This window comes from Vanessa tameamea, chromosome 8 (genome assembly GCF_037043105.1).
Source record: "Vanessa tameamea isolate UH-Manoa-2023 chromosome 8, ilVanTame1 primary haplotype, whole genome shotgun sequence".
NCBI classification, from domain to species: domain Eukaryota; kingdom Metazoa; phylum Arthropoda; class Insecta; order Lepidoptera; family Nymphalidae; genus Vanessa; species Vanessa tameamea.
In genome coordinates, this window is record NC_087316.1 from 1,997,270 (window position 1) to 2,013,532 (window position 16,263).

The window sequence follows — 16,263 nt, forward strand, 5'->3', positions numbered from 1 at the left end:
GTTAAAAAAAAAATGTTTTCACGAAAAGTTCTCAAAAACTGTTTTTTTTTTAATGATTTTACGCTTGTTTATGATTAACTAGGTCATCATAGATGGAACCCCTGGGTTATTTTTTCAAGCACTACTATTCGTATCATATACAATATTATCATTGATTTTCATCGAACTTGGAGCTATCCGCGCAATATAATACAAGTACTTGGGAATTTTTCAACTCTTTCTCACTTGTACATATACACAATATGACATGAGAGGGATGGCAAATCACGCGTCATAGATGTCCTTTATAAAATCTGTGCCTGGATGCAATTCCTAGAATATGGTTCAATATTCTATTTGAGGAATGGAACTCTCCTATGACTGGTCAACACTTATTTCACCATTTGGTGACTTCGAAATATTATACGACTTTGAATCTTATTGCTTAGGTTTCATGGAGGTTTACGTTTTGTACAGCTCCACTAAAATAGACACGTTTACAGAGCATTTCCTATAGCGACCAATGTAAACTGAGCTCAGTGTATTTGAGGAGGCTTACGCGCCCGGACGGGGATGTGAAGGGCGAGACGGGCGGGGAGGACCTAATAAAGTAGCCATTTCAGTTATATGTACAAGAAAATTCAGTTTCACACGGCCCCGCGAGGGGGTGATACGCGGCGCGGGGATGGCGTCCCTCAAATAAATTTTCATTATTCCCAGCGACGTGTTGCAAGGTGCAGTTGCATCGTGCATCTAGATTGAGTCTAGCATATTATGTGAATAGATTCTATTATCCATGCCGTGCCCAACTCCGCTCTTCGTGATAACCATGATTTTCTTTTGCCTCGGTGTTTCTATGCTGGGGGTTATATTGAGCAAGCCGGCTGTGAGTCCTTTTATTTGTTGATGTGCATGTGTCGATGATTAATGTCACCTAATTAGGTACTATATTTAGTGGATCATCATTTTTATTATCCATGAAAAATATTTTGATGTATCAAATATTTATATTCAATAATAACAATTTGTAACGTAAATTCTTAAACCTATTAAGTATCAACCCTAAGATTTTATTGCACGAAAATTGTTTCATTCATCTTATCAATTAATAAAAGCATACTTGTAAATTAATAAACTGAAAATACTGGTTTTAATATTAGTAAGCAATCTGTACTTCATAAAAGATTTTTTTTGAAAAACATGGCGGTTATCGTTATTTTGTTAAGATATCATATGATATTCAAAGATAAATCATATTCATTGTAGAGCCTAATCAGAAAGAGCCGATTTGCAAAATGACTATGCCGAATGCTGATTGCTTACTTAAGTTTTGACAGCCCGATCGATCGGCGGGAAAACATGCGCCTTACGTTCACGTGAAAATTTCGCGCGAAAGCTACCATGACTGTTTTCTCGGTGTGAACAGTTTTATGTATTTTTTGCTGGCATTTCCTTAATTTTGACTTCTAACTGAAAATTCAAAAATGAATTTAATTAATATACCAAATATTCTCTACTTCTTTTTTTTTAATTTTCAAGTATGCCTTTTTGTAGTGTGTATCATCCCTTATTTTCATTTTAGTTCGGATACAATGAAAATGACAAATTAAGGTCTACTGTTTTTTTTTTAATTTGAAGCTATTCTTCTTCTACCAGGTCTACGACTCTGTTGGATCTTTTCCTGCGTGATCAATTGGAAAACATGGTATTTTTGTTTGAGCATGTGTTTAGTCTTAGCTACAATTTAATTAGCACACAAAATCAAAGCATCTGTTTACACAACATTTAAAATATTTATTAATTTAAAATATATTCATCTGACATTGAAAACTAATTTTAGCTCATTTTTTCAAAATATCTACATAGCTATATCTATAGAGCTTATTATAGTTACTTTATCTTAAAATAACGTTTGTTTTTTTTTTAAATATATATATGACAATATCACTTCATGCTTTATAAATCTTCATTGTAATTAAAGGAGGCTGCTTTATTTAAAAATAGTAATATTCTTATACAGTTATTCCTACATAGTGGTCTCTTTTTTAAAAATAATCGTTACACACGCATGGCCTACTTGAACTTGTTTTCTTTATTAACGCCACTAATAGCTTTTTATTAAATTTAGTTACAAATTAAGTCAATTAGCTTAGATTTCGATACATAGTTAGCTAATAGATAAATCGATACGCATAATTAAACCTATAGAAGTAAGAGTATACGAAGAATACGAGCGTTATTCAAAGGTGCTAAAATAAGACAAAGATAATATATTTGAACACTTATTTAAAATATTTAAAAAAAATCATGAATGAAATTACCCATGGCAGCTCAGTTCATCATGAATTACAAATCTTATTTGTTTTGTAACTTATAACGCAACTTTTCTTTTTTTTTTAATTTTCAGTGTGCCGCTGAAACTCCTTGCTCGGATGGGCAGCTATGCCCACCGCAATGGGAATGCTGCGATGAAGGTTGTTGCGCACCAGCCACAAACCCCCCACGTCACGGCCCAAATGATCCTTTGGAAGATGTTTTCAATGGTTCCTGGTATTCACAGTGGTAAGATTATATAATAGTGAACTGTACAGAAAATCATAAATATATATATATATATAATATAACTCAAGGTGCGTTATGCGTAAGTGCAGGTGCAGTTTCTATTGCCTCATAATCTAATGGGACGTCAATATAACACGGCGGAGAGAATTCGAGAGAGAAGGCTATTGAGAATAACTTTCTAATGGCTGGTTTCGTCGTTTGACTTTGGGATCGGACTTATAAGCTAGACATGAGACCAATAAGGCACGATAAGACCTTGGCACCAATAATCCTAATGGGAATTTTTCTCGCAATGGTGTCAAAGAAAACAAAAAAATTGGCTTGCTTACAAAATTTTTTTAAGATTAATTTTATTGCAACATTCTTTTTTCTTGATTTATAGCTAACATCTGATATGTATCTCTTTGTTTTATAGGATGGATTTTGATATTTTAATTTTTCTTAATATTGATTGAAGAGTCGTAATATCCCATCGAGGTTTTTTTTAACAAATTTTATCATTAAGATTATTTGTTTCAGGGAGGTGCTTTTCCTCTTGGGTACTCTAGCCGGGATCCTGGTGTGTTGCGTGTGGTGCCTGGTTTACAAGCGTCCATCTGGCATCTACATGTGTTCTTTCGCTTGCTGCGTCCCCCGTAATCGCTCCGATCGCGACTCTGCTGGTTCCGTCTACCCTCCCCCGCGCTACAGCCGCTGTGGATCCATACACCAGGCGCCACCACCGTATTCTGAAGTGATATTTTTGTTGTGAACTTATTAATTTGAAAGTTTTATTATTTCGCTATTAAGTTTTTTAGTATCTATTTTTTATTTTAAAGGATAATTCTTCTAGGCTATTCATTAAAGTGTTGCATGTTTGGTGCACGTTTGTACGCTTTTTATTGAAAGTTGTTACTATAACCACAAAATAGAGTGTTAGGGCTTTTTGCAAGCCCTCTGGATTGGTACTACCCACTCAACATATATTCTATCGCTAAATAGCAAAGTTCCGGTTTGAAGGATGAGTGAGCCGGCGTAACTATAAGCATAAAGGCCATTACATCATTATTCCCAAGATTGATAGCGAATTGACGATCTAAGAGATAGTTAATATTTCATACAGTGGCAATATTTAGCTATATAAATATCGCTATCAGAAGTACTTCATTCGTAAGAAAGTCTCCTGAATACAGTCGTAAGAAAGTCTCCTGATCTGAATAATAATTATTTTTCTGTTGTAATTATTTTATCACATGACAAAGTTATCAAGGTTGGGTTGTATGAGTGGTTCTTTCTTTGCCAGGTCACGTCAAAACCAGACCTCTATCCACTCGTTATTACATGCGGCGAAGGAGACGGTAAATCCGGAGGAAGCTATCTTATGGTTCACTACTTTAGAAACTATGTAATTCGCGCACCAGGTAAATAATATTTAATTCACTCTATGTGACTTATTCTTTCCAACTTCCGTTTCCAAAAACTGTAACAGCAGACACAATATTTAAAAAAAAAAACTTGTGTCACAAGTGACTCATGAAAAAGGACTCATGAAGAAGGACTCATGAAGGCCGGAAAATATGGTTAATTATAAATCTAAATATTATATATACATATATGACGCGGTTGAATCGTAATTCCGCTCATCATCTGAGTTAGGTATTATTATGATGAGACTTATTTTACAGCTTTACCTCTATTACTACTACACGAGAGGTCAAAAGATTTTCGATTTCAAAAACGGAAATAATATATTAAAAATTAAACGTAACATGATTTATTAGAGGATTTATCGAGGTTTTTATTCATGTTACAGGTTCCCTATCAGCTACAAGTACCGCAGAATCCCTTAATTCTAGTTTTATATGTAACGCAGCAAATGAGGTGAGTAATCTTTGTAACTAACAATTTTTCTTAACGTAAACCTAATTGGATTTAATAATAATTACATTAAATTTAGTAAAACTAAAAAACGTAAAAAACAAAATCATTTTAATCATTCATAATCATCTGCATCTGCAACCATCTGCAATAAAGTAAACTTATTTTGGAAATTAAGACCCTTTACATCCGTCAACAAGCAATAAAAGCAATGGAGGAATAAAATCAGATCTTTCTTTATGTTTTTTAGGAGAGGAGGTTAGGCTATTTTGTCGGTGAAATTATATTTTATAGCGTTTGATCTTTGAACATACATAGTATTTCGTTTTTCACAGGTAAATTCTATAATTCCACCACCATATTCATGTGCGAGTAACTGCGGGGAGTGCGGCGGGGGGTGCGGCGGGGCGTGCGGCGCGGCGTGCGGGCGCGGCGCGCTGCGCTCCATGACGTCACTACCCGAGCCGCGGCGACGCGAGCACGGCGCTTTCCGAGAGAATGTCATCACCTCACCGGTATCGATATCGTATTAGTCTCGCTACAAGTATCCAACGATATTAACATCGTGTAATTTTTAAACAAGATTTTATTTTTTTTAACCTCAGGATCAAAATTATGATCTGGAGTTGGATCTCATCGACTGTGAACTTTACTGTGATGGAGGTTGCAAGCCTCGTCTCGGTTCGTCGCCTCCACCACGTCGAGCCTCTCCCAGCACTGATGACACTTACTGTGAACGCGCCGCATACCTCCGCCACCTCTTCCTGACATCTCCGGATACACCTGGAGGATGTGAGTCACCGCCGCAACCCACCAGTCCAACGCAATCAAGAGAGTCGACTCTCCGAAGACAGATCGACGAAAGATGCCAAAGAAGACACGACCTCTTCCGAAAAACTTCACGAACGAGAAAATCGAGCTTATATATACCACTATCAAAAATACCTCCCGGAACAAGAAAATTATTAACGAGATCCGCTCCAGCAACACCGAGTGGAGCTCTTGTACCCAATTTATTAAATTTTACACAGAGAGTCTCAGCTTCGAGACTCAGTTCGAGATCGTCAAGGCTAGAAGAAGAGAACGACCCCTTGTTAGCGGACGTGGAATCCTCGCGCATGGATCATAAATTCTAGAACACCTCGCTGCGTTATATTCAAATAGCATCTAATTAATGAGTGTTTCAAAATAGAAGTTCGTGACTGTACCCTATCTCACGGCCTAGTTTCTCAACCCCAACCAGCTAACAGCGATCTTGTGGGGATCATCCAAATCTCAATGTTGTGATTGTTTATAATATGCTCTATCGCGAACACCGCGACGTAGCTAGCTAAATGTTATTCAATTATATTACTTAGATTTAAGGAATGAGCTTGTTGGACCATTGTTCACTTGCTTTCTATTATTATATTATATGTCAAATTAGGCTGTGTTTGTTTTATTTTCCATAAAAATTGTTTACCTGCATATATGTTTGTTTAAAATGAATTCAAGATGTCAGACACGACATATACATGATAAGGTAAAACTTTGTGCGGGTAGTTACACTAGCTAACTTACCACTAAAACAAGAACAGCAAATACTCAAATAGCAGTGTATTTTTTTTTAATTAAACGCACTGCTCAGAATTTTTCTGATTAAGGTCAAGTACAAAAATTTTAAAAAGTTTTAAACCTATATGAATATTAAAATTTATCTAGAAAAACATAATTAATGTATTTAAAAATATATGATGTAACAGTGATTTTATTTTGATCACAAATAAAACCATTTATTTACAATAATGAACACAGCTTTTATGAAATAATTATCTGTACCCGTAAATGACGTTGTTGTCTGAATTTGACATTGACATGGAACTATTAAGGTTAAATTTGTGTTTACTAACAAATCTCTAGTTATTTTCAACAAAATATTATATAAATATCAGCAATCGTGGATACGAATTTCTCGAAACCCGATTTAGTTATGAGTTTACCGACAGACTTCGGTCCGGATTCCGGTGGTAGAGTAAAGGTTAAGTTTACAAAAAATAACAATATTTGATTTTTTTTCTGTTAATATAGCTTGTGAACAAATTTTAAATCTTAATCGCTTGTAAATTAAGACTATAACAAAATTATTTTACTTCAGGGTCTAGTCATAGTAAAACCAATAGTGTATGGTAATATAGCTAGATATTTCGGAAAGAAACGAGAAGAGGATGGTCACACACATCAATGGACTGTATACGTTAAACCCTACGCGAATGAAGACATGTCGACGTATATTAAAAAAGTACATTTCAAACTGCACGAGAGCTACGCAAATCCCAACAGAATAGTGACGAAACCGCCATACGAATTAACAGAAACTGGATGGGGTGAATTCGAAATAGTTATCAAGATATATTTTCATGATCCTAATGAACGACCTGTAAGTATTAAAGAGTATAATAAAAGAAATTATGAGTGGAGTAATTTATAATTTCAATTAATTGAAAAAAAAAAACAATTTTAATTAATTTAGGTGACGCTGTACCATATTCTCAAGCTATTCCAATCACCTGTTAGTGAAGGCACACCACCAGTAGGCCGAGCGCTTGTTAGTGAATCATATGAAGAGATTGTATTCCAAGAACCTACACAGCTCATGCAACACTTGCTGAACAACGTAAAGCCCATTACTAATAGTCAATGGACGCATGATACTAATTGTGAGTAACTGTGTCATTTTTTTTATTTTTGTTTATATACATAATTTAAAAATATAGGTACAATAATAAACCTTTTAGCAATTTGTTTGGATGGTTTAAAATGCACGCCTTTATATATATATCTGTCTTTTATTAAATAAAGCACAAATGTGGCAAATGTTCATCAATTATTTTTAGTCATATTGCATGTGTTAATGGCAGATTAACTATGTAATTTGCTTTTACTGTTTGCTCCTTTTCAAAAAAGTTCTGGACTACAAGGGGCCAGTGGTACTCAAAAAACTCGGTCAACTCTAAAGTCTAATTTGATCAACCAAAACTGCCTTGCAAAATATTTGTCAGATAACCACAGGTAAACAATATATAAAAGGAAAAAGACAATAAATATGGATCATTACAGAGAATTGGAAAATAAGAAAGTTTTAATAATATTCTCTTCTTTAAAAACTTTTTCTGATTACCCTTTAACTGAATATTAATGAGGAATTAATAGTGTAAGTTTCAAACCTGCAAATATACTAAACATTAATTTAATAATATCGTTTTTAGTTGAGGAAAAGAAAGAAAAGACATTAGAAAGAGTGATATCAGCACAAACGAAGGTTCGAGGTGAAATATCAGACCTCAAAGAAAAACTTCAACTCGCAAAAGAAACTATATCAAAATTCAAAGATGAAATAGCAAAACTACAAAACAACCCAGCTTCTAGTATTCTCTCTGGCATTTAGGAATTCGTAACATTTAATGTTCGTAAATAAATTAAATAAATGTAAACAATTTTTTTTTATAAGATATACAATTATCCTGATTAATTTGAATTATTAATTTGAAATAAAACATGTTTTGCTTTAATTTTATTGAATTTGTTTTTTATATACATTCTGCTTAAATTATTTAAAATATATTATCCTATCTATTCTATTTTAAATTAAATGTAGAAAACATTTAATTACTGAATATTATGTATGTTAATTTATGTTAAGAAATTGATATTTAAATTATTAAATTTAAAATGATAATTCTAATCTATACTAATTTTATATGGAGATGACTTTAGTTTGCTTTTTATAGATTTGGGTAAAATTAATAACACTAATAATTGTATTGGTTTATATTTATATTCAGCATCATTCCTATAGAACTTTCATATTAGTTTAGGGTTCCATGTCCAAAGATTAAAACGCTATTATTGAGACTCTGCTGTCCGTCCGTCCGTCTGTCTGTCTGTCCGTTTGTAACCAGGCTGTTCTCATGATCCGTGATAGTTAGACACTTGTATTTCTGCTGCCACTATAACAGCATATACTAAATAAACAGAATAAAATAAATATTTTTAGTTTCTATAGATAATGGTATGGAAATATTCGTGCGCGAGTCCAACTCGCATTTGTCCGTTTTTATTTTTTAGAATAGGTAGCCAGCACATGTTCCACTTGATGGTAACTGGTCACCATTTCCCATGAACATTGGAGCCGTATAAAATTTTAACCATCTCTTACATAACCTTGGGAACAGTTATATATAGTTTAATAGTTCTCGCGTTTTAGGGGTGTTGTCTGGTGTTAGCTATAAAAAGTACCCTATGTTCTTCCATGGAATTCAACCTTGCTTCATACCAAATTTCATCAAATTAGGTTCAGTGGTTTGGCCGTGAAAGAGCAACAGACAGAAAGACATGAGTTAATTTCGCATTTATAATAATTATTAGTAACTATAGATTATATTTTTGTGTTTTTGTCAATATTATAAGTATCGTCATTTATAATAAAAAATTACTTAACGGTAATTTAACAATAATAACATTAATATTCGGGACTTTCTGTCGATTTCATAACGTAATGTCAAATCTGATAACAGAAACGGTGCTTACACAAGCGCGCGCCGTTGAATAATTTGAAATTTTGAACACAAATTACTTCAAATTAGTCACAGAAATTTCAGCTGGTGTAACATTTTGCGAAAATTCGAATAGTACTTATAGATGTTTAACGCTAATTTAAAAATAACAACACTGATTGGTTTTACTCACCGATCGTAATCACCGAGCATTATTAATAATGTCATTCTATAAATGTCAAGATTTCCCACTCAACAAAAACGTTTAATTCAAATAGTAATTACAGCTTTCATGATGAACTATTTTTAGCTAAAGTAATCAAACAAACAACTAACATCGCATTTGTTTTATTATTTTGTTTGCCTATCGATCGGCCTTCACTGTTCAAGTTGTGACTGTAGGGAATTTGTACTTAAATATTAAATGACACTTATTGGTCTATGGAAGTTGACTATATTTATGTCATCGTAAAATTGTAAATATTACCGTAAGATTATCTATCTCGCGAGATTGTGAACTGTCGAAATATTGTGAACCGTAACATACTGCTTAAAATTTAACAATTGTAATTATTAAATTCTACTACTAATATATTTTTTGTAAATGATGTTATAATCTGGAAGATATAAAATTTCCGTTCACCCTGAGCGAAAACTCTCTCCGCCTGTGATTCACTTCGATATAGGTTTGAGACAGAATTTCATCCGACTCTTGCTGATCTCATGATGATTTTCGTCATAGCTGAAAACGAGATGAAATATAAGTACAAATAAATCACATGAAAGTTAATGTTCTAACCTCAGTTTGACACGCGATCTTCTGGCTTTAAGTTTGACTGTCATGGCACGTTTCTCATGCAAGTCTCATGATAACCACGAAAACGGTAATAAATTAACTATAAACACAAATTAAGCATCTGTACATGTCAGGGTACTAGCCTACTTATTTCAGTTTGTGTGATTAATTAAGATCTTCGTAAAAATACAAAGATCTTAATTAAACTTAAGTTCTACTGAACGACAAACAGTGAGTCATTATATCGGCTTAAAATAAATTACAGGTATTATTCTGATAAATTAAAATATATAACAAAAATGTAATCCTTTGTTTCTATAACTCTTTGTTTATGCTCACATATTAAATAAATGCTAAACGTATATTTAAAAGCCTGTAAAAGATTTTCCGTCGCGTCCATCCGTTGTCACGCGATCAGACAAACGCGAGTGCATTTCTTTGCATGACCTACATAACATTAAATGCTGTAGTGCACCTTATGTACTGGTTCAATCATTTTTTTAAGTTTGAAAGGCATTAGGTACAGTTTTTAATCAGCATTAGTACTTTTAAAAATTTATATGTATACACATACATATGCAGCAAAACTTTGTTGCAAATAATGTAACATAGGTACGATTCATCTAATTGGATGAAATCGAATGAAGTAGGTATTTTCATCGTAACTTACTACATTGGTTAAACACAGTAGAATTTTTCACAGTAAAAGTGATGATATTATTACTGGAAGTTAGCAGCGGTGAAATTTACTTTAACTATTATTTAAATATTACAAAATAACCAACTTACGAGTTGAATATAAATTATTCGTTTATTGAAATTTATTTCCAATTCCACAGATACAAAACAGATTAATATTGTGGTATAAAGGTAGTCTGTGTGATAATGTGATTCTGTTAATAGTTGTAAGGATAACAAAACTTGTTTTATTTGAAATTGAAATTTTTATATAAGTATGATTCGTAAAACTAGGGATGAATTGATGGTTTTATCTTTGACCAAAAGATTTACCAAATATAATTTAAGAAAAAAAATTAGTATTTGCGTTTATATTTATGAAATTTTAATGATTAATTATCTTGATAAAAATCTACCACATTTATATCTAATATTTACAAGCCGTTACTTACCATATTATTTTCACTTATTCTAGATTCTTATTGATAAAAAATTTTACAGTGAACTTGTAGGAATAAATGGTAAATAGTTAAAACTTAAAACATATTTATCATTTTTCATACTTAGACGATGTAAAAGAACTTTATAAATTATATAACTATTAATTTAAATTCTATAAAATTGACTTGCATTTTATGTACTTTTTTATGTAAATTAAAATACAAAAGTTAGCGACAAAAATATATAAAACAACCATATACGAATAAGTCCCTGTATTAGGAAGTAATTTTGGCTATAATGGTTGTCGTCAGTCGAGGTAGCCTCGCGTTAATTTACCCGTGCTCGCTAATTTAACATTAGCGTTACGTTATTTTGTAAGTACCTTTTCTTAATAATATAATAAATTAATCATAATATTAAAAAATAATATATATTAAGTTATTTAAATTATCATATTTCTAATTGAATTAATTAGGATAATAATGGCCCTATTTCAATATAAGAAGCTAAACTTCTATGAAGAAAGGTTAAAAAAATAAAATAAAAAATAGGTATGCATTTAAACTATATTAACGCTAGTGTAAGGGATTAATTTTTAATTTTTTTTTGTAATTATGGGAAATATATACAATGTTTTTTTATATAAATAGCGCAGAACAATCTTTTACCTTTAAATAATATTTATTTTAATCGAAATATTTAAATTATCAACTATGTAGTAGAAAACATAATAATAACGGATATTTACGAAACAAATTGAAAGCTTAGAAATCCGGTCATACCATTTGCCATAAATAAAACATTTTTTAAAAACTTAGACACACTTTTATTCAATATTATATGGACGCGCAACAGACACGCAATACGAAAACTTGAGCAATATGAAAATTTCTCGTATACATTTGAATTATATTTAACAAATATAAATAGAATATTTTAACACGTTACCAACTTCCACTGCGTAAACACTTTCGCAACAGGCTCATAGAAAACTTTTTATAGAATAACCTTAATCTATAATTCGTTTAAAACCAACTGTTCTCTTTTTTCATCCTATCCCTGTGTCGCCCCTTCATTTCTAAGTTTTGAAAAATTTCCGACAGTGTATTTAATTTCTGCGCAGGACTTTGTGGCAATTTTTGCAATCTACAGGAATCGTTATCTTCTCGGCATATTATGTTGTATGTCTCTCTTTCCCTTAAGCACAATAATTTTCCCGTTTCTGGCACAGAGGTAAGTTTTGCTACTTGTAATGCTGCGTTTTTAAATCTTGTCTTTGGTGACATCTTTGGCGCGGCACCGTTTTCGGAAACTGTTCTCCTCGTCGTTTCCGTTCTTTTCATTTTATCTGCATTGAGATATATCGGCTCGATAACATCATAAGTATTCTCTCTCAAAAGTGGATGTGGTTTCCTATCGTCGCAATCCGTATTCTTTCGTAGAGCATGAATGCTTAAAGGTGTTAACGGTTTAAGAACTTCCTGCAATTTTAAAGCGTGATCGTCTTTCTTCAAATCAAAGACTATAACTTTCGTTTTTTCTTTTTTCTGTCCAATAGCTGGGAGCGGATGGAAAGGAGACAGGGTAGATTTTATCGGTATATTGTTTTCCAACATCCTCGATTGTGCGGTTTTGTGTTTTCGTGTTTTGAGTTTTCGCGGCGCGTAAATAGTAGTGAGCGCGCGCGTTTTCTGAGCGTCGAGGGCCGCGAGTGGACCGGGCAGCATTGTAGCCGCCCGCCCACAACCCGTGACCTTGGATGTGTGTGGCCGATAATCGAACGGCTAACGCGCGATGGCCCCGGTGACTGGACACAACACGAAGCTACGTCGGCATCGACGCGATTGACGGATTTCAATTTATATTATCACATCCGTCCCCACACCGTAACAATATAAACGAGTTATGTTACATATTTTTATTGAAAAGTGACACTGACAACCGTTTTTCTTTCAAAACAATTACCAGTTTCAATTATTAAAATGAATTTTATAAATAAAACCTTCAATGATAAAAAAATATATCTTCTAAATTATAAGGACGTTTACGTTCAGTAGAAATTTTATCTATTTTGATCATTTGAATTTTAAATCTTAGTATAATAATTATGTTAATATAAATAATAATAATAAAAACAGTCGCTTTTTATGCTCAAGTAATAGATTAAATCAATAATTGGGAGAAGCTACAAAAAACATAGTCATTTTAGTATATCGGCCGTCACTCGTCTAGCAATGTTATAGTCGCAAGTTCTATCCTCACCTTTTGCGTTATTTTGTAATCCACTTCTAACACGAATCTGACTTTTAATTGGAGTTTAAAATATGTATGTTGATGATGGATTCATTAAACATAATATATGTCTCGCTTTACATTATATTTTTAATTTATCGGCTATTTCTTTAAAGAAAACAATTACGAAAAAACTACCGAGCTGATTTCGCTAGTCAAAGTATGATCTCGTTTCCTTATCGATGGCAGTTTTGACATTAACCATCAATAAGTGTTTTGCTTCTTTGAATAAATTAGTCTGAAATTGAGTAAAATGGCCAAAGCAAAAGGTCTTCTGTTCTGTTAAGTCACAGACGGATTTAAAGGTCTGAAGGCCCTGGAGCCAAAAATGATTGAAGGTCCCAGAGCAACAGGCGTGGTGACCTTAATAATTATATTATTAATTAATTTGAATATTTTAATTTCAATCAGTAAACCATAATTTATTTATTTGTATCGGAACCTTTAAAACAATAATTAGAAATATTATTATAATTTGACTCTATCTAGATATTTGTTAAAATTGAATCTTTGCTGTGTAGGCCCCAGGGCATTTGCCCCGGTTTACCCTAAATCCGGCCCAGTGTTAAGTATTTATTCCATGACGCTGCACCAAAGCGGATTTGTGGATACAGTTTACATTTTGGCGTTTTATTATATACGGAAGCACGTATTTTTAGTTAATTTAAAACATATTAACAAAAAAAAGGCAATGTCAAATCTTAAAATGAACTCTAATTAGATATCATGCTCCGATGTGATCCAATGCACCTGCTAGCTGTCAAGTTCCCTCGTTGTTCATATTGGACAGAGCTATGCTTATAATGACTGTTATAACCACCATCGATCGCACTGTCCTTCAGCATGAAATGTAATTTTCGTGACGTACACCGAATGTTCTTGATGGATTGGTGTTTTATAAAAATAACAGAAATTTATGTAAATTACTTATGCCTTTGATCTATGCGATATCTTAGTAAAATTATTGATAGTTGGAATTCTATTGCTCAAAGGTTATTAAGTATTGATTATTATTATTATTATTGATTTTTTTTTGTTTCTATGGCACAAATAGCGTGCTTAAAGTCATACCAATATTGAAAAGATGTCACATAATAACATTATTAAAATAATATAACATATGAGTAGATATTCTGCATGCACCCTGAAACTATAACCTTTTAAAATATTAAATTTTCATATCAATCGCATTAGTAGTTTAGTTAGTATTCAGAACAAAAAAAACCTTAGCTGTATTTCTTAACACGTTATAAGATTTGTGGATCTAATAAAAAGTCTCCTTGGTGATCTGGCTTGGTACAGCCGATCTGGGTAGGTACCTCCCACTCATCATATATTTACCGCCAAGCAACAATACTTGGTATTGTTGTTTTTCGGCTCGAAGAATAAACATTCAGTAGAACTTCAGGCACCACGACATAACATCTTATTTACCATGGTTGGTGGCGTAATTGTAATATGAGGGATGATTAATATAATGTCTGTGGACAGACCACTTACCATTAGGTAGCCTATTTTCTAATCTACCGACCTATGACATAAAACGATTATATTTAAAATAAATATACTATACTACTATAATAGATATATATACTACTCTAATAGAGCAGTATTGACTAATAGATCATTTATTTAAGTACACAATCTCTATTTAATCGTCATAATATTAATTAGTTATTAATAATATTTTCGAAGATATTACATAAAACGTAGGGACATAGCGGATTGTATTGTCTAACGACTGAAAAACAGTGAACGTTGTATGTAAAGACATGCTGTAGTATATTTAAGTATCAGTATTGCACCTGTGCGAAGCCGGGGCGGGTCGCTAGTATATTATAAATGCGAAAGTAACTCTTTGTCTCTGTCTATAACTCTTTCACGGCCAAACTACTGGAGTGAATTTGATGAAATTTGTTATATAGTAAGCTGGAACCCCAAGGACATATGCAACTTTTCATACCATAGAACTGACCAACACCTTAAACGTAAGCGAAGCCACAGGCGAGTGTGTATAATTATGTATTTGGGTGGTAATCTGAAAGGTTTTAGAAAGCCTTTCGTGACAAGTCTTTCTTCCCATGACGCTCTGAACTTGACATTAAAACGGTGATTCATTGATAAGTCTAGTCAACCTTGTGGCCTGAAGTCATGGCTATTGACCTTATAGGTCGATCAATGATTCACATACTAATGAGCCTAGAATATATGAAAGTTCTAGTGTGTTTACTTTTAGTCAATATCTTTAATTGCTTTAATTTGAATACTGCTTGTCTTATTAAGTGATCGATTTTTACATAATATCCTGTAATAATAATGTCATGTTAATGTGTTAATTGTAACTAATTTAACTTTTTGTATTGCATGAAGTATGAGAGTTAAATGCAACTTAAATTAAATGGTGGTCTAACTACCCCTGCTGAATGTAAATAAATAATTGCAATTTAAGTAAAAACACGTATCTACCTACACTCATATCACACAGTCACTTAAAGCGATGTCCAAGGTTGGCCCAAGGTGTACCTCTATCTTTTTATCTCGCTGAAGTTAAGAAGTCCCACGTACCCTACGTGGGACTCACCACTGCCTAAGACGCCTAGCGCGCCCTTAACCGGAATACCAAGTGAAAAACCACCTCTCCGTCTTTTCGGCGGACGTCACGGGATCACTTTCGTATGCCACAGTGAACGTGTACCTTTTAAGGGTAGACAGGCCAATGTCACTTGGAAAGGAAATAAGATGTGGCATTTATATTTAGTAGCTGGTTAATTTGACATGACACTGTCAACATCTAAAGTTGAATTTAGTAAAGTCAAAAATCTTTATTCAATTTAGAAGCGTAAGTATATTTATTGATTGTCAAGAAAAACCATCTACCACATCAAAATTCCGCTGGCTAGGAAAGAAATACCTCAGACCTGAGTAGATCAGAAAACGAGTATTAATTTTAATATTAATAGGACACTTATTATTAGGACACTATTTATTTATATTGACCATAGGTTTACCATAGTATTATGATACACATTCTATATCCAGGTTTCGTCTTCGATCATACTTTTTGTATTACATTCGTGAACAAAGTTCGAGAGTCCAATCGTGTTAGTGTGATGCAGCGTTACAAAA

The 16,263-nt window shown here is 32.9% G+C and overlaps 2 protein-coding genes across 3 annotated transcripts; both read left to right on the forward strand.

Moving 5' to 3' along the window:
- The first annotated feature begins 612 nt into the window (after positions 1-612).
- Positions 613-5,826, forward strand: LOC113396293 (uncharacterized). Of its 2 annotated transcripts, XM_026634184.2 has the most exons (8): positions 641-865; positions 1,636-1,684; positions 2,387-2,541; positions 3,061-3,274; positions 3,824-3,941; positions 4,334-4,401; positions 4,734-4,913; positions 5,004-5,826. In XM_026634184.2, the coding sequence occupies exons 2-8, from the start codon at positions 1,682-1,684 to the stop codon at positions 5,532-5,534; spliced, it is 1,269 nt and encodes a 422-aa protein (XP_026489969.2). In that variant the 5' UTR covers positions 641-865; positions 1,636-1,681; the 3' UTR covers positions 5,535-5,826. The 2 variants fall into 2 exon arrangements, with proteins under 2 accessions (XP_026489968.2, XP_026489969.2); XM_026634183.2 differs by lacking the exon at positions 1,636-1,684 and having other exon boundaries at positions 613-865.
- A 425-nt stretch (positions 5,827-6,251) lies between these two features.
- Positions 6,252-7,863, forward strand: LOC113396297 (YEATS domain-containing protein 4). The gene is made up of 4 exons (XM_026634195.2): positions 6,252-6,415; positions 6,533-6,814; positions 6,908-7,094; positions 7,644-7,863. Exons 1-4 carry the CDS (start codon positions 6,368-6,370, stop codon positions 7,820-7,822), a joined length of 696 nt encoding a protein of 231 aa, XP_026489980.2. The 5' UTR covers positions 6,252-6,367; the 3' UTR covers positions 7,823-7,863.
- The last annotated feature ends 8,400 nt before the right edge of the window (positions 7,864-16,263 follow it).